The sequence below is a fragment of the Microtus oregoni genome, unplaced genomic scaffold, assembly GCF_018167655.1.
Source record: "Microtus oregoni isolate MIOR12 unplaced genomic scaffold, Mior012 000007F_ref0000211, whole genome shotgun sequence".
Classification (NCBI taxonomy): Eukaryota; Metazoa; Chordata; class Mammalia; order Rodentia; family Cricetidae; genus Microtus; species Microtus oregoni.
The window spans coordinates 55,205,343-55,219,921 of NW_024543066.1; the positions used below are offsets into that span (position 1 = coordinate 55,205,343).

Consider the following 14,579-nt stretch of genomic DNA (forward strand, 5'->3'; position numbering starts at 1 on the left):
AAGACACTCTAAAGTATGTGGCAATCCAGGTCTTGCCCAGGGAGGAGGAACCTGGGTTATTCACGGGGTTTTCCCCAGGTGCTGTAAGCCCCAGCCTTATTTCATTGCTTCCACTCAGAGCAGTGAGGAAGCCACAAGCCCCAGGCCTCCGTCTAGCTTTTGTTAGGGGACTTCTCACTGTCAGCTCTTCTTTGTGAAGCCAGTGCTGTATTCCCAGGGAAGGAGTGTCTGTCCAGAGGTACAGAAAGCAAAGGCTGGAGGAGGAGACACCTGCAGAAGAAGGGGCAGGGACTGGAGGCCTCGGCTAAAGAAGGAAACAAACAGCCAATAAGAGGAGACTGCACTCTGCTCTGCTGGGCTGGGACAACAGGAGGTCAGGTATTTCCGAATGTGAGCTTCTACAGATGCCCGATTTCCTTATGAGGCTACACTCAGAGGCTGTCTAAACATGGTGAAGAAGTTCTATCTCTCTTGTTTAAGCTGTCCTCCAAACAGGAACACTTTCTCTTCTTTTCTAGATGAATTAGGTACTAGCAGTCCTTTATCTATTTGCATGAACATTTGATTGCGGATTTACCTCTACACAATTTCTTCCTTGAGACTTTACTACTGTTTCTTTTATGTATAGAGGATGCATAGCAATGTGAGCCAGTCAGAGAGTAGGCAGAGCCCATCAGTTCAGCGGCCTGCAAGGTCAGGCGTGTTTTCATCTTTCAGAGTTCAGGTGTATAGTTCAACAAGGCTGAGGTATGGCTTGTGACATTAGAAGTCATGGTTAGGGAAGTAAAAAGGTTACACGAACAGAATCCAAACTTCCTTTGGCATTGTTTTCTAGCAGTTTTCTGGGAGGCTAGCTGGCAGGGGTTCTGCCATTCGCAAGCTGGTTCTTGTCTCTGTTGGTTAATAAAGACACTGGTTTTCTCTCCCATGCATACGAGGTGCTGCCCTGTTATGATAGGCTCATCTGAGGTGGGTTGGTGGCAGTAGGAGAGTTTCCTGATGGAATGGGAGTTTGTATGTTATTTGATGTTTTTGTGTTGCTCGAGAATCCTTCATATGCTCAATCCTTAGGCTGTAACATTAAACATTTCCATCTGGAGGTGTCAATTGTAGCGTCAAGATAGAGCAGGGTGAGGCCTGTGACGTTTTCCTCCACACCCCCTGCATTGTTTCTCAACTGGGGAAAGCTGAAGACTTGGTTGGCAACAAAGTGAGTGAATATGTCACACTGAGCATGAGTAAGAAGTTCATTTCTGCCTACAAACGCAAACAAGATTCGTGGGTCGGGGCACACCAAAGTCATCCTCACTTTATCTCCAGTTCTGAGACTCTCCACCAATAGAAACAACTGCAAGACTGGGGTTTCCACTAGAAGCCCTGGAGAGAGGCAGATCTGGCTGAGAGGGGTAGTCTCTGTCCCTACTCATCTGAGAATTTTGGACATGTGATTTAAGACATACGCTCTCCCAGGTGACTGTGAAACTTACTGAAGTGTCTAAAGATCCTCACACAGCATCTGGACCACAGGATGTGTTCAGTGAGTGGGAATAGCTGGTTTTTATCTCCATGTTAGAGCAGAGATTGACTGCTCATTTCTCTGAAATCTTGGGATAGGAAACTTAACTATATGACTTTCCCTACTTGTGATTGTCCAATAGGTCATGTGATAGAAATCGTTCCTGCCTCTACTTGTCACTCAGTGCTGTGTATTCTCTGTTTTAAAAAATAGTCTTCATGATAATTGTCTTACAGGGATTTCATAAGGGCCAAATATAAAACTGCCACATTAGAAATGAAAATATCTATACAGGGTCCTTATTACTGCTACCAAAGGACTTTAGAAATTGTATTTGTCTGCCTTGGAAGACTCAATATCAGCCATGTTGACTGCAAGGAGCAGGTGTCTCCTGGGCTGTAGAAAGTGACTGTGGAGAACTGCTAGCTACGGTCATTAGGCTCCTCATATCTGTGGAACAGCTGGGGTGTGCGGGTGACCCCGAGAAGCCTGAGCCAAGTGCTAGCCCTCAGGAGGCACTCGGAGAGTAGGGAAACAGACAGGGTGCTGTGCAGTTAGCACAGTCATGGTAACTGTCTGTGTTCTCCAGGGCTAGTACACCCCAGGACTGTTGGTAAGACTCGCTGATGGGATCCCGGGACCACCTGAAGATGCTGCCCAGGCTCCTTGTTTTCTCTGCTCTCGGTCTCCTGGTGTGCGGTAAGTTTTCTTTCTTCTTATCAGAAGTGCCCTTGCTGACTGACACACAACCGTCCTCGTGTGGAGAAACAGAAACGCTCCCCGTGTTGTCTTTACTAGAACATGTGTGCCTTTGTCACTTGTCGCATTGCTCTGGAACTGACAGATTGGCATTGGTGTCCTGCAAGCTGTTGTTATCTTCTGCAGGTTAGCATGTGACCTTAATCACACGAGTGAAATGAGAAGGATATCAGCCACTTCTTAGCATTGTTTTTAATTACTTAATTTTTACTTATTCTTTGTGTCTTTCACATCATGCTACCCGATCCCACCCATCTCCCTCCCCACCCCAAAATAAAACAAAATAAAATTTAAGAGAAAAAGAAGAAAAAAAGAAAAAATAGGAAGGGGAAAAATCTCATCATGGAAGCTACAGGGTGACAGCAAGTCACCTCTTTATCTGTATTCTTACATGTAGGCATTTATGAAAAAGAATCACTGATCTGTTACTGGGGATTTAATTAGGTATTGTACTGATTGCTTTTCTGTGACAAAATATTTGAGAAAAGGATTTACTTGGGCTTGCAGTTTTAGGCCACACACATGCGCACATGTGGTGTGCGTGTGTGCGTGTGTGTGTGCGCGCACGTGTGTGCGCGCGCACACGTGTGGAAAGATACAGTGGCAGGAATTTAAGGCATTTGGTTTCTACAGCTGTGAGCTGGGTGGTGGTGGAGGTAGTGCACGCCTTTAATTCTGGGATTTAGGAGGCAGAAGCAGAGGCAGGCAGATCTCTGTGAGTTCGAGGCCAGCCTAATCTACAGAGTGAGTTCCAGGACAGCCAGAGATACACAGAGAAACCCTGTCTCAAAACAAAACAACTGCATTCCACATCTGTGAAGCCGAGAGCAGTGAATTCCTCTCATTCAGCTGCTACCCCAGCTCACGGAATGTGTTGCTTTCAATAAGGGTCGAGCTTCCCAGTCAACTAACCTAATCTGGACAATTCCCTGCGGACATGCCTAGAGACTGGTCTCGTCAATGATTCCACGTCTATTCAAGCTGACTGTAAAGGTTTAGCACATCGTTCAGATCATGGCGGTGAGGTAATTTGTAGCTCTAACCGCTGTACCATTCCTATCATCACCACCATCATCAAGTTAACCCCGTCCAGAGTTTATGTTTGTAAATAAATACCAATTATGTCGGCGCAGGGTTGCCTTTATAATTTTATAAAGTGATTGGGCCTCAAGTAAATATATGTGAATTCTGTTGAGTTACATGAATTTGAGTTTGGTACTTCTTAAATGCCGGACAAATTTTCATGTTGTCTGACACAATTTAGCTAGCTCTCTGCTTTCTACCCTTAGGTAGACATGTTACTGGGTTACATACAGAGTTGAAGAACTCGCAGATCAAAGAGTGCATGGTTGATCTTTTCATGGTGTGCATGAGGACACTAAGGTCTGATGGGGAAGTAGCTTGCCCGAGGGTGGCAGTGAGTTGAATTAGCCCTCAGTTAGTTGCCTGGTTCTGCTTTGTGTCTGCCATACTCACTGGCTGATGGCTCTGCTTTACCTCTGAGGGTCCTGTAGGATTTATGGTCCTTGTCTCCTGCCGTAGTGAGGCTTTCATTACATCTGCCTTCACTCAACCCAGCCCTAGGGTCACTGAAGCCTTCCCTGGTCCCTAATCAGAACAATGTTGCTTTCTATGGGTCACCTGCATACCTACCAACAGACCCATGGGTGCCACATACCAAGATGGCTGTCATTATCTTGAGTAAACTTAATTTATGAAGTATATACCAGTTCTTGGACAGAAATATATGGATCACTGTGATTGTCCTCAGAGATATTTAATAAAGATCATTTTCTATTGTCTCATTCTTGGGTCCTTGGACCCCTTATTGCTCAAGCTACACCCTTGCAGCTACAAATAGGTTCCCAACATCAGCAGTTACCCCCACTAACCGGACCACTTGACAAGGCTGAGGACAGGTCCAGGTGAGTACTGAGCCCAAGCTGGGCTATAGAGATGAGAATGGGCAGCGGTGGCTGATGAAGCCCCCCCCTCCCAGGGCTTCCAGATGTCCCAGTGGGGGAGCTAGTGCTTGGGCATGGTCTGCTGCAGGCTAATCTGTGGTTTCTCTTACAGGCAGTCCTACCATAGTTTCCCGGAAAGAGTGGGGGGCGAGCTCCCTCACCTGCAGTGTGCCGCTGAGCCTGCCCGTGGCCTACCTCATCACAGAGCAGCTCAGCAGGATGAAGTGCCGAGATCAGGCCAGCTGCAGCCGAATGGTGCGAGTCCTACAGTCCCATTCCATCTATAACAAAGGCTGGTGTGATGTGGCCTTCAAGTAAGAGGGCGCCGGGTCTCCAAACCCACACTCAAGGCTATCCCTCATAGAATTCTCCTGGTTTTCCTTATTCTGTATCTCCCATCTTCTGGGCTTCATTTGTGTTGTGTTTTTGATGACTGAAAAGTGTTAAAAAAAAAAGAACTCAAACAAAATCCAGAAGCCATTAGGAGGAACAGCCCTGTGGGTGCTTTTATGCTGGGTGATCTTGAAAGAACACACAGACGGTTACAAAACCACTGCAGCCACCCCAGGAGCCCCCACCATGATGGCTCACAAGGGCTTCATTGCTATCAACCAGTTAGGAGCAGAAGGAGAAGAGAGTCTGTCTTTCTCCTATTGCTATCTTTATTACATAAATGAGAATGCCATAGTCTATGGACACCAAAGAATTTCTTTAAAGCGGCACATCAAGGGACATGGGTTCAGAATTGTGTTGAGACTGCATGTTAATATGGCCCAGGCCCCTTCTCTTCCAGTCAGTGCTCATACCTATGATATGTTTTTCCATTTAGTACCCTGGGTATCACAAGGGGATGAGTGGACAGGGGACAGGGAATGGTGGGGAGAGCCCATGTTCAAATGAGCACAAGGCATGAAGACTATCTACTCTGAGGGTTCTATGCAAGGCCCCCAAGTTTTTCTCATTAGCCTCAAGAAAGAGAAAGCTCGCAAATATATTTAGAGAAAGAGCAGGGATGGGGGTTAAAAAACAAATAGAAAGAAGTTGTAAAGACTCCATTTTGAAAAGGATGGTCTGTGCTTCCACACACTTTCAGACTGAAGCCTCAGAATGCAAGAACAGCTGGAGACAGGCCGTGTAACCTGCATCTGTATGCTAGGGATCTCTGCTCAGTCCTCGGTGGAAGCTGTGTTGACTTTGTTAGACACAGTTTGTCTGCCTGTCCCTGTCCCCATCACCACATTGTTAGACACAGTTTATCTGCCTGTCCCTGTCCCCATCACCACATTGTTAGACACAGTTTATCTGCCTGTCCCTGTCCCCATTACCACATTGTTGTTCCTGAAGTGTTGCTTATTCTAGTCATGGTGTTTCTTGGTGATTTCGATGGCTCTGTCTCTAAACAATCAGGTTTCTGCAGTGACAATGCATACCTCCTTTTGATAGTGTGGTTACTGCAGATGTAGGGAGTGACAGAGGAACCTGCTGGAAACACCAAAGAGCAGTGAAGTGGTGGGTACCTGATTCTCGGTGTCAGGTGACAGAGCCTTCAGGTGAGCAGGGTTTCACTTGACCCTAGAAAGTGTTCTTGCTGCTTTCAGTTTGTGTTGGAATTCACAGTCTAGTAAACTGCTGAATCTAGCAAGAGTTATGAAACACCATTTTCAAGGTGGATTGGAAAGTAGAGAACAGCAGAATGGGCAGAAATAAAAGAAGGGGTAGAATAAAAAATATAGACATGATTTTAAAATAAACTTAATAAAACAAAACAAAATATATTTCTGTGACTAAGAGTCTACAGGATCTGTGAGGAGTGGGCTTAAGGAAATTCTTGAGTTGTAGCCAATTGTTTTAAAGAAGGCTCAAGTGCTTGGTCCTATGGTTAAAAACAAGAGCATGGTGGACTATGCTGGATGTCGTGGTGCCCGACTGTAACCACAGTTCTTAGGAGGCTGAAGCAGGAGGACTTCAGTGACCTCAAGGCCAGCTGAGGCTATGCAGTAAGTTCCAGGCTAGCCTAGGTAACAGGGAGAGATCATGTTTCAAAGGCTGTCCACTCCCAAATAACAACTGCAATAAAATGAATTAACCAGGAGGGAAAGATAGTGTCTTCAGCTCCTGGAGAGTCACACATTCAAATTCCACTTTGAACAAAGTGATTATTGTTTTTTTTTTGTAGGTATGATTCCTCTGTGTGACAGTCCCAGCTGTCCTGGAACTAGCTTTGTAGACCAGGCTGGCTTCGAACTCATAGAGATCCTCCTGCCTCTGCTTCCAGAGTGTTGGGATTAAAGGTGGAGGTGACACATTCCTTTTTCCCTTCCTTCCTTCCTTCCTTCCTTCCTTCCTTCCTTCCTTTCCTTATTTTTAAGTGAGTCTCAAAAACACCTGTAATGGAAGACAAAACCAAAATTGAAATACAATCCTATTTCTTTAGGCTGCCCAAAATTGTTTCTTTTGTCGTTCATTATTATATTATCAAAACTTCACTTTTTTATGAGCCTCTAGGACCACTTTAGGAAAGTGAATTTCCTCGATACAGAGGTTTACCACTAAACCTGCATTTTTTTTTTTTTTTTTTTGCTTGGCAGCTTCCTGGTTGGGGACGATGGCAATGTGTATGAAGGTGTCGGTTGGCATGTCCAAGGCTTGCATGCTCCAGGCTACAGTAATGTCTCCCTGGGCATTGCCTTCTTCGGCAGTAAAATAGGTAATGGTCATCCCTCCAGACTCAGAAGGTGCCTGCACCCTTAATTCACCTCTTGCCTCCACAGTCACATCTTTTAGCCTGCCTTGTAGGTACCATCTCTGATATCCCTGTCTCTGGAAATCCTTCCTGCAGTGGCGCTCTGTGAGATGCAGTTTGTCCTCTTTTGGTCTATTCTTGTTAATATATTGCTGCAGTTGCCTTGGGCGTTGGGTTCACAGTTATGGTCAATGGAATCTGAATCATCCTACCATTGATATTTTAGTTGCCAGAGGCAAACAGCATGGATTATTTCTTCTTCAGTATCTTTGTTGATAGAGGCAAAAAAGAGGTGAGCAGGCAAAGTTGGAGTCGGGAGTTTTTGACCGTCCACTTCCAACCGGAGCAGAACAGAGTGCAGGGGTGGTGTTGAAGGCTAACATCAGTGAGAGGTAGCCGCCCACAAGCTGTCCTTTATTGGGGATCTTAATAGCAAGTGCTCTAGGGAGGTTCCGCAAGAATTACGTGGGTTAACAGATAGAAAAGAGTTTAAGGCGCGCCTGATCCTGCAGTCACTCAGTAAACACCATCACCCTTTCCCACAGGTTAGGGTCCTTCTGACTTGGTCAAGCAAGTCTCTCCCCACGTATCTTTCAGCTGATTTTTAACCTTTATTTAAAGGCAGAATAAATAGTCTCAGTTTGGCCCTTAGAAGAGGTTCCTAGTTTTGGTTCCCTGGAGTTCTGACCAAGTAGTTTTTCTCTCTCAGGCTTTCTGTATGTCTTTTCTCTTCCTGTCTACCAGTCACTCACAGGAGGTGTCTCGGCCCTCCCTGTTGCTGCTGTCCGGGTTGGAGTTTCTCCTGACAGGTTTTCTTTCATGTTACTCTCACGAAGGCAACAGCCCCACTCCTGCCGCTTTATCAGCTGCAGAGGACCTGATCAACCATGCCGTCCAGAATGGCTACCTGTCACCCCAGTACATCCAGCCACTGCTCTTAAAAGAAGAAACCTGCTTGATTCCTCAACATTCAGAGATGCCCAAGAAAGGTAAGGCCTTCAGCCCAGTCCACATGTCTCTACACTGCCCCCGACTGCATTTGGGAGAATTTTCCTGATAGGCTCCCAAGGGTTTCTTGGGCCAAGAACATTTCACATGTCACAGCTATGAAATCAGGGAAGTTATTAGTACTTTTTTGTCAGTGAGGATTTGATCAGGGCTTGGACATGCTGGGCGAGCACTCCACTACTGAATGACATCCCTAGTAGTCAGAGAAGTTAAGGACCATGTTTTCCTTGGCCTCTCCATCCTTCCAGACAATGTGGTGTTGTCACAGACCCATTCTTGCCACAAATATATGTGTACTCAGTTTCTTCTGAGTCTACAAGAAGCACGAAGCCTTCAGATTTACTGCACATCTGTGAAAAAAGTCAGACAAAACTCTCTCCATGAAGGAACCCGTGCTTCAGTGAGGAAGGTAAGAGCATGAACAAGCAACAGATGAAGTGTGTTAGAAAGTGTGGAAGGGAGAGGGGGAAGTAGGGTGTGCAATGGAGTATACACACCCCCACACCCACTCATCCCCACCCACCCACATACACACACACTCACCCACATACCCCCACCATCCCCATACTCACCCACACAATTCACCTACACAATCCCACACCCACACCCATACACCCTCACACCCACATACACACACCCACACAACCCACTCACCCTGCACACTCACACACCCACACACACTCACACACTCAATACACCCCCACCCACTCATCCATCCACACCCACACTCTCACACACACCCATACCCCCACACCCCCCCACTCACCCCACACCTCCACACACTTACCCACACACACTCACCACCACACACCCACACACACCTGCACACATTCACTCTGACACCCCCTACACCCACACCCACACCCACCCACACTCATTCGCCACACACAACCACAGCCACACACACACACACACACACACACACACACACACACTTACCCCCACCTTTCCAAAACCAGCCACCTTTTCCATGACTGTGGTGCTTAGAAAAATTTGAATATACAGGCAATGCTGATACGAGAATGACTATTCTAAGAAACCAAATAATGAAAATAATGTACTAGCTTAGAAAGAATGTTCAGTAAATTAAAACCAATCAAATTAATTAGCACTTTTAGCAGCTTAGCTTTCTGCTAACACAGCCTTTCTCTCTGATCCAGTGATATTTAAAAAATTTTTTTTGAAATTATAAATCTCTAAATAAAAATTTTCTTACTTTTGAGCTGGTAGTATTTTTCTTTTTTATATTTCCACCTTATTCATTCATTTATTTTAAGACAATATTTTTCTCATTTTACATACCAAGCCCAGTTCCCATTTCCTCCCCTCCTCCCCCTACCCAACCTCACACCCACCTCACCACCATCCTCTCCTTAGAGGGGGTAAGGCTTTCTTCCCTTGGAGAGTCAAGAAAGTCTGACACATCACTTTGAGACAGGACTAAGCGCCTCCCCTCCCCCCAATATTTAGGCTGAGCAAGGTATTTGTTCAAAGAGGATGAGCTTCAAAAAGTCAGTTCAAGTCCTCGGGATAAATTCTGGTCCCACTGTCAGTGGCCCCACAGACTGTCCCAGCCACACAATTGTCACCCACATTCAGAAGGCCTAGTTTGGGCCTATGCAGGTTCCCTGGCTGTCAGTCAGGAGTCAGTGAACTCCCACTAGCTCAGGTCAGCTGTTTCCATGGGTTTCCCCATCGTGGGCTTGACCCTTTTGCTCACAATGATAGTTCATTAACATTGTGAGTTCTTTGTAGACTGTATATTATTTCCACATCAGCTGAGTTGATTTGCACAGTCCCACCTTATTGTATGGCACACTTGTAAGCATGTAGACATCCTGTGTTGTGAAGAAAACAATCATGCCTCTGTCTGACCAGTCTGTCTCTTTCTGATCTCATATTGGTTCTTACATCATTAGAATCCATGCTTTTTACTCGAGTGTCCTGATCCGGGTGCCTGGCCTTTCCAAACTCCTACCAAGTCACACGTAGAGCACTGGTGAGAGACTGGTGCGAACTGGCCTTTGGCTGTTTCTTGGTTCACAAGTGTACCAAGCAAATTTTCATCCCCTTGGTTTTTTATTTTACCGCAGCATGCCCCAGTATCACCCCACGGTCTGCGTGGGAAGCCAGAGAGACACACTGCTCTCAGATGAACCTGCCAGCCAAATTCGTCATCATCATCCACACCGCGGGGAGAAGCTGCAATGAGTCCGTGGACTGCTTGACTCGTGTCAGAGACATACAGTCTTTTCACATAGACCATCAAGACTTCTGTGACATTGCATATCAGTAAGTGGGAGATGGCCCTGTGGCTTCAGCGCAGTGGAGGGCAAAGCTACGGGAGCCCAGGTGTCTTACACGGGCCCCACACCTTATTCTCGTGAGAATCTGAACTGGGTAACATTCAGGTCACAGTTTGGGCTACCTGACCTCTCAGGCATGTTCTCCAGTCCTTCCAGATCAGAAAGACTGAAAATACTGCAGAAGGGGTGGTGGGAAAGCATGGTGGGCAGAGTAGGGGTGTGCCGTCTTAGGTACCCTGTCCTAACCAATAAGGGGTGATGGTCCTGGCCAGCTCCAGCTTGTTCTCTCTGACGTTAGAGCCTTGCTAATCTTCTGCTGCTCACCACACAGCACCTTTAACCAAGCCCTCTGGGCTCCTGTTCATCTCTACAGTAGGGAGTACATTTCCTGTTTGAAGACAGGGATTGAGATTATTCTTTCATGGTTCCTTTCGTGCCAGGATTAAATTAAAGAAACATTATTAATCTAATGAGATACAGAAGACATTAGGGAGATGCCTGTGCTGTCACAGATGGGACTCAGGGTTAGAGTACAAGGGACCTCAGTTATTTGTCCAGGACTTACACAACGAATCTTGTGACTGGTCTCAGATGGATTTGCTTCTGCAGTGTGCCACTGATATTCTAGCTGTATCGGCCCCCATCTCTTCGTAAGGGCAGCCTCTGTATGTAGGAGAGAACATGCTTCATTTTCCAGGACTTTTTGTAGTCTTGCTATGGTCACAGCAGGTAATAGGGAACTGACTACAAACTTGAAAATCACAAACTGGAAAACACCAGGTGAGCTGATTCTTGTTCCTCAACTTGTAAACCTACAGTGGAATCTGCCCACCTCCATGTGTGGTGTGCTGTTACCAACACTGACATGGCTGTAACTGGGTGAGGCTCCCACTCATGTCTCAACTAATTTTGTAACTAGCATTTATTGGGTGCCTACTCTGTCTAACACTAGGCGAGATTGATATGGTCCCTTCTCTTGTGGGCTTGAGAGAAACAATAAACAGATAATTACAATGCAGAATGTCAAGCCCAGTGTTGGAAGAAGATCAGGGCACAGGGAAGATGAGCCCGGAAGTCTTTGGAGGAAAGAAAGGTGTCAGAGAAGAACTAATGAAGAGGGGCATCTTTATTGGCACATGAATAAGGTGTGGGGGTTGGTTGGCAAAGAGGAAGTAGTCTAGTTAAAGAAGAATAACATATTCAAAAGCTTGGGCTATAGATAGAGCGTGTGTCTTTGAGGAAACAGAACATGCCCCACTCAAACCTGAAACTGGATTTCCAAGAGAAGGGTAGTGAGGTAGGGTCTGTAGGAACCCAACTACTATGTGGATCTTGTAAGTAAAACTGAAAACTGTCTTTGTGTGAAGGTGGACTGGAGAGTGTTTGGAAAGTCACACCCTTTCATGTTGTGATGTACGTGTGTGTGTGCCACATGCACGCCTGGTGCCTGCAAAGGTCAGGAGAGGGTGTTAGACCCCCTGTTACTGGAGTTACAGATGGTTGTGAGCCACTATGTGGGTGCTGGTAACCAAACCTGTGTCTGGTCAAGAGCATCAAACACTCTCAAGTGTGAAACCCTCACTCCAGCCTCCTGGGTATGACTTTAAGAGTGTGTTGGAAGGAGGGAAAACTCTAAACAGGGTGCTGTTATAGCAATCCCAGGCGGAGCTGGATAGCGGCAGTTGTACAGGAGCCGTGGAGAAGTAAGAAACTTTGCTAAAAAAACATAATTGATGAGTGATGGGTAGTAGTTGAACGGGGCCAGGAGAGGGAAATCTTGGATTTAGGATGACACCTCATTTTCTGGCTGCAGAAAATGCAACAGGCAACTAGTCTCTTCGACATGTTGGCTTTTATAGCTAGTAGTTTAAGCTGTGGGAGGGAATGATGGTTTAGTCTGGGTGAATGCACTCAGTGGAAGGAGAGAAGAGCGAGGTCGGGGTCCTAAGGAGGAAGCACAGGGCTCTGAGAAGCACAATGGCTAAGGAAGGTAGGCATGATGCGCCGGACGGAGGCACAGTTCGGAGCCGTGCCTTTGCTCCTGACTCCGGGACGGAGGCACAGTTCGGAGCCGTGCCTTTGCTCCTGACTCCGGGACGGAGGCACAGTTCGGAGCCGTGCCTTTGCTCCTGACTCCGGGACGGAGGCACAGTTCGGAGCCGTGCTTTTGCTCCTGACTCCGGGACGGAGGCACAGTTCGGAGCCGTGCCTTTGCTCCTGACTCCTGCGCACTGGCACATACAGGACATGTAGCAGTATGCGATAAATGAATGCATGGAAGGACAGATTAGTGTCGGAAGGGATGACTGAAGAAACTTGTGCTCCTCAGACTTTCTTGTTTCCTTTTACCCAATCCTAGCTTTCTAGTGGGCCAGGATGGTGGAGTGTATGAAGGAGTTGGCTGGAATATCGAAGGCTCTCACACCTATGGATACAATGACATTGCTTTAGGAATTGCCTTCATGGGAAACTTTGTAGGTAAGGCATAAACGGGGCAGAGGGTTCTGCCTAATAAGATATCATGTGGAACATTCGGGAAACACCAGGCAGATGGGGACAGCTTTGTGACACCGGAAGTACCTGGTAGCATCAATAGGATATTTTATAAAACCCTCAGTAAAGAATGACTGCTACTAGGAGCATCTCCCAAATAGAATATTTGCCTCCAATTCGCCCATATCCACCCCAGACTATCCCACTTTATGTCCATACCCAAGGCAAGCCCAGAGCAAAGGTGAAAAAAAATGTGTTTTGAAAACTTTGGTATCTTTATGTCTCATGTGGGAAATGTGTGTCCTTCCTCAGTAACCATGGCAATGATGTTAGGATGCAGCATTGCCTGTGATGGCAAAGCAGAGGATAATCCCATGGGCTGTATTTGTTCTGGACATACTGAGAAACTGTGCCATCCTATATGTTATATTCCAGGGCACTTCTGAATTTTCTAAAGAAATTTTGGCCAGATGGAATTAGGAAACCAAATAGTTTTGCCTTGCTTTATGCCTAATTAATTGTTGGTAATTGTGGGACAGGCTAGGGTGAGAGATGGGGAGACTGGCATCTGGGTGCCTTTCACTGCCACAGCCAAGCCGCTTTGAGATCTTAATGATTATGGGTAAATGTGTTTTGCAGAACAGCCACCAAATGCAGCTGCCCTGAAAGCTGCCCAGGACTTGATCCAGTGTGCTGTGGCAGAGGGGTACCTGATTCCCGACTATCTGCTAATGGGCCACAGTGATGTGTCCAACATCCTGTCCCCTGGACAGGCACTGTATGACATCATCAGGAAATGGCCTCACTTCAAGCACTAAGAGAGGCCTCAATCCCATCTGAGGATGCTCTTGGTCCTGATGGGTACCCGTCCTTACCTCCCACCTTGGCTCGGCACCTCTGTCACGTCCTCTTTTCACTGTTTCTCTTAGTTTCCCCTTCTTGCATCGCAATTACAGCATCTTCTCTTATTCACATCCTCTAATGTCTCCCAAGCTTTGCACTTACGTTCTCAGGGTCTGGGTGCTGCTTCCTCTGTTCAACTTCCTCTCCAAAGGACGCCCACCTGCTCAGCCAGTGAGGCTCTTTCCCTTGTTATCTGTCCCTTGTCTTGTATGCAGTCATCTATGGTCTGTCTGGCAGCTCCAATGCTCATCCATAGCCCAGCCCTCCTGCACATACCCGACTTGTACATGTTTGAATACGCATTGAAGGACTGAGATTCCCCTCAGACATATCTATTTTCCCCTGAGTTGTCGTATTTTCCAGGACAGCAGCTGACATTTCTTTGTCACTACATATCCCACGACAGTTCCTGAGCTGAGACTGATACATTGCATGCTACAGATGTTAGATGTAAAAACAAACAAAAAACACAAAAAACCTGGATGAAAGAGCTGATCCCAGTCCCTTCCCGCCTGCCCACTTTCTTCATCACTGCCCTGCTCGACAGGTCCAGCAGTCTACTGGCCCCTCCAGGAGACACAAGCTGGCTGCGGTCTCCTGTCTCCAGTCTTCTATGCCTTGTCCACAAAGTACTTCAAAGACCAACCAAGCAGAGCTGCTTTCAGAGGTGCTGCTGTTCAGTGTCTGTGGTTGCCTGGGCCTGGCTGGGCCCTGCTGAGCTGAGAGAGGGCTCAGAGCATTTGTATCCTGCAGCACCCCATCCAGCTCCTCCCTCCTAGAGGACAGCCCCTCTCCCCCATTGCTGTTTCAAGGATGTACACAGGCTGGTTCTTGCTGTATTGGACACAAAGAGAATGATGCATGAGCATGTTTCCCCATCTGTGAAG

At 46.7% G+C, this 14,579-nt stretch overlaps 1 protein-coding gene across 3 annotated transcripts; it reads left to right on the top strand.

The window, feature by feature from the left end:
* Window positions 1-239: 239 nt before the first annotated feature.
* Pglyrp3 (peptidoglycan recognition protein 3) lies at window positions 240-14,343 on the top strand. 3 transcript variants are annotated; one of them, XM_041656303.1, is made up of 8 exons: window positions 240-390; window positions 2,106-2,215; window positions 4,352-4,553; window positions 6,828-6,946; window positions 7,819-7,971; window positions 10,084-10,282; window positions 12,656-12,774; window positions 13,429-14,343. In XM_041656303.1, exons 2-8 carry the CDS (start codon window positions 2,143-2,145, stop codon window positions 13,605-13,607), a joined length of 1,044 nt encoding a protein of 347 aa, XP_041512237.1. In that variant the 5' UTR covers window positions 240-390; window positions 2,106-2,142; the 3' UTR covers window positions 13,608-14,343. The 3 variants fall into 3 exon arrangements, with proteins under 3 accessions (XP_041512237.1, XP_041512238.1, XP_041512239.1); XM_041656304.1 differs by having other exon boundaries at window positions 240-378; XM_041656305.1 differs by having other exon boundaries at window positions 240-373.
* The last annotated feature ends 236 nt before the right edge of the window (window positions 14,344-14,579 follow it).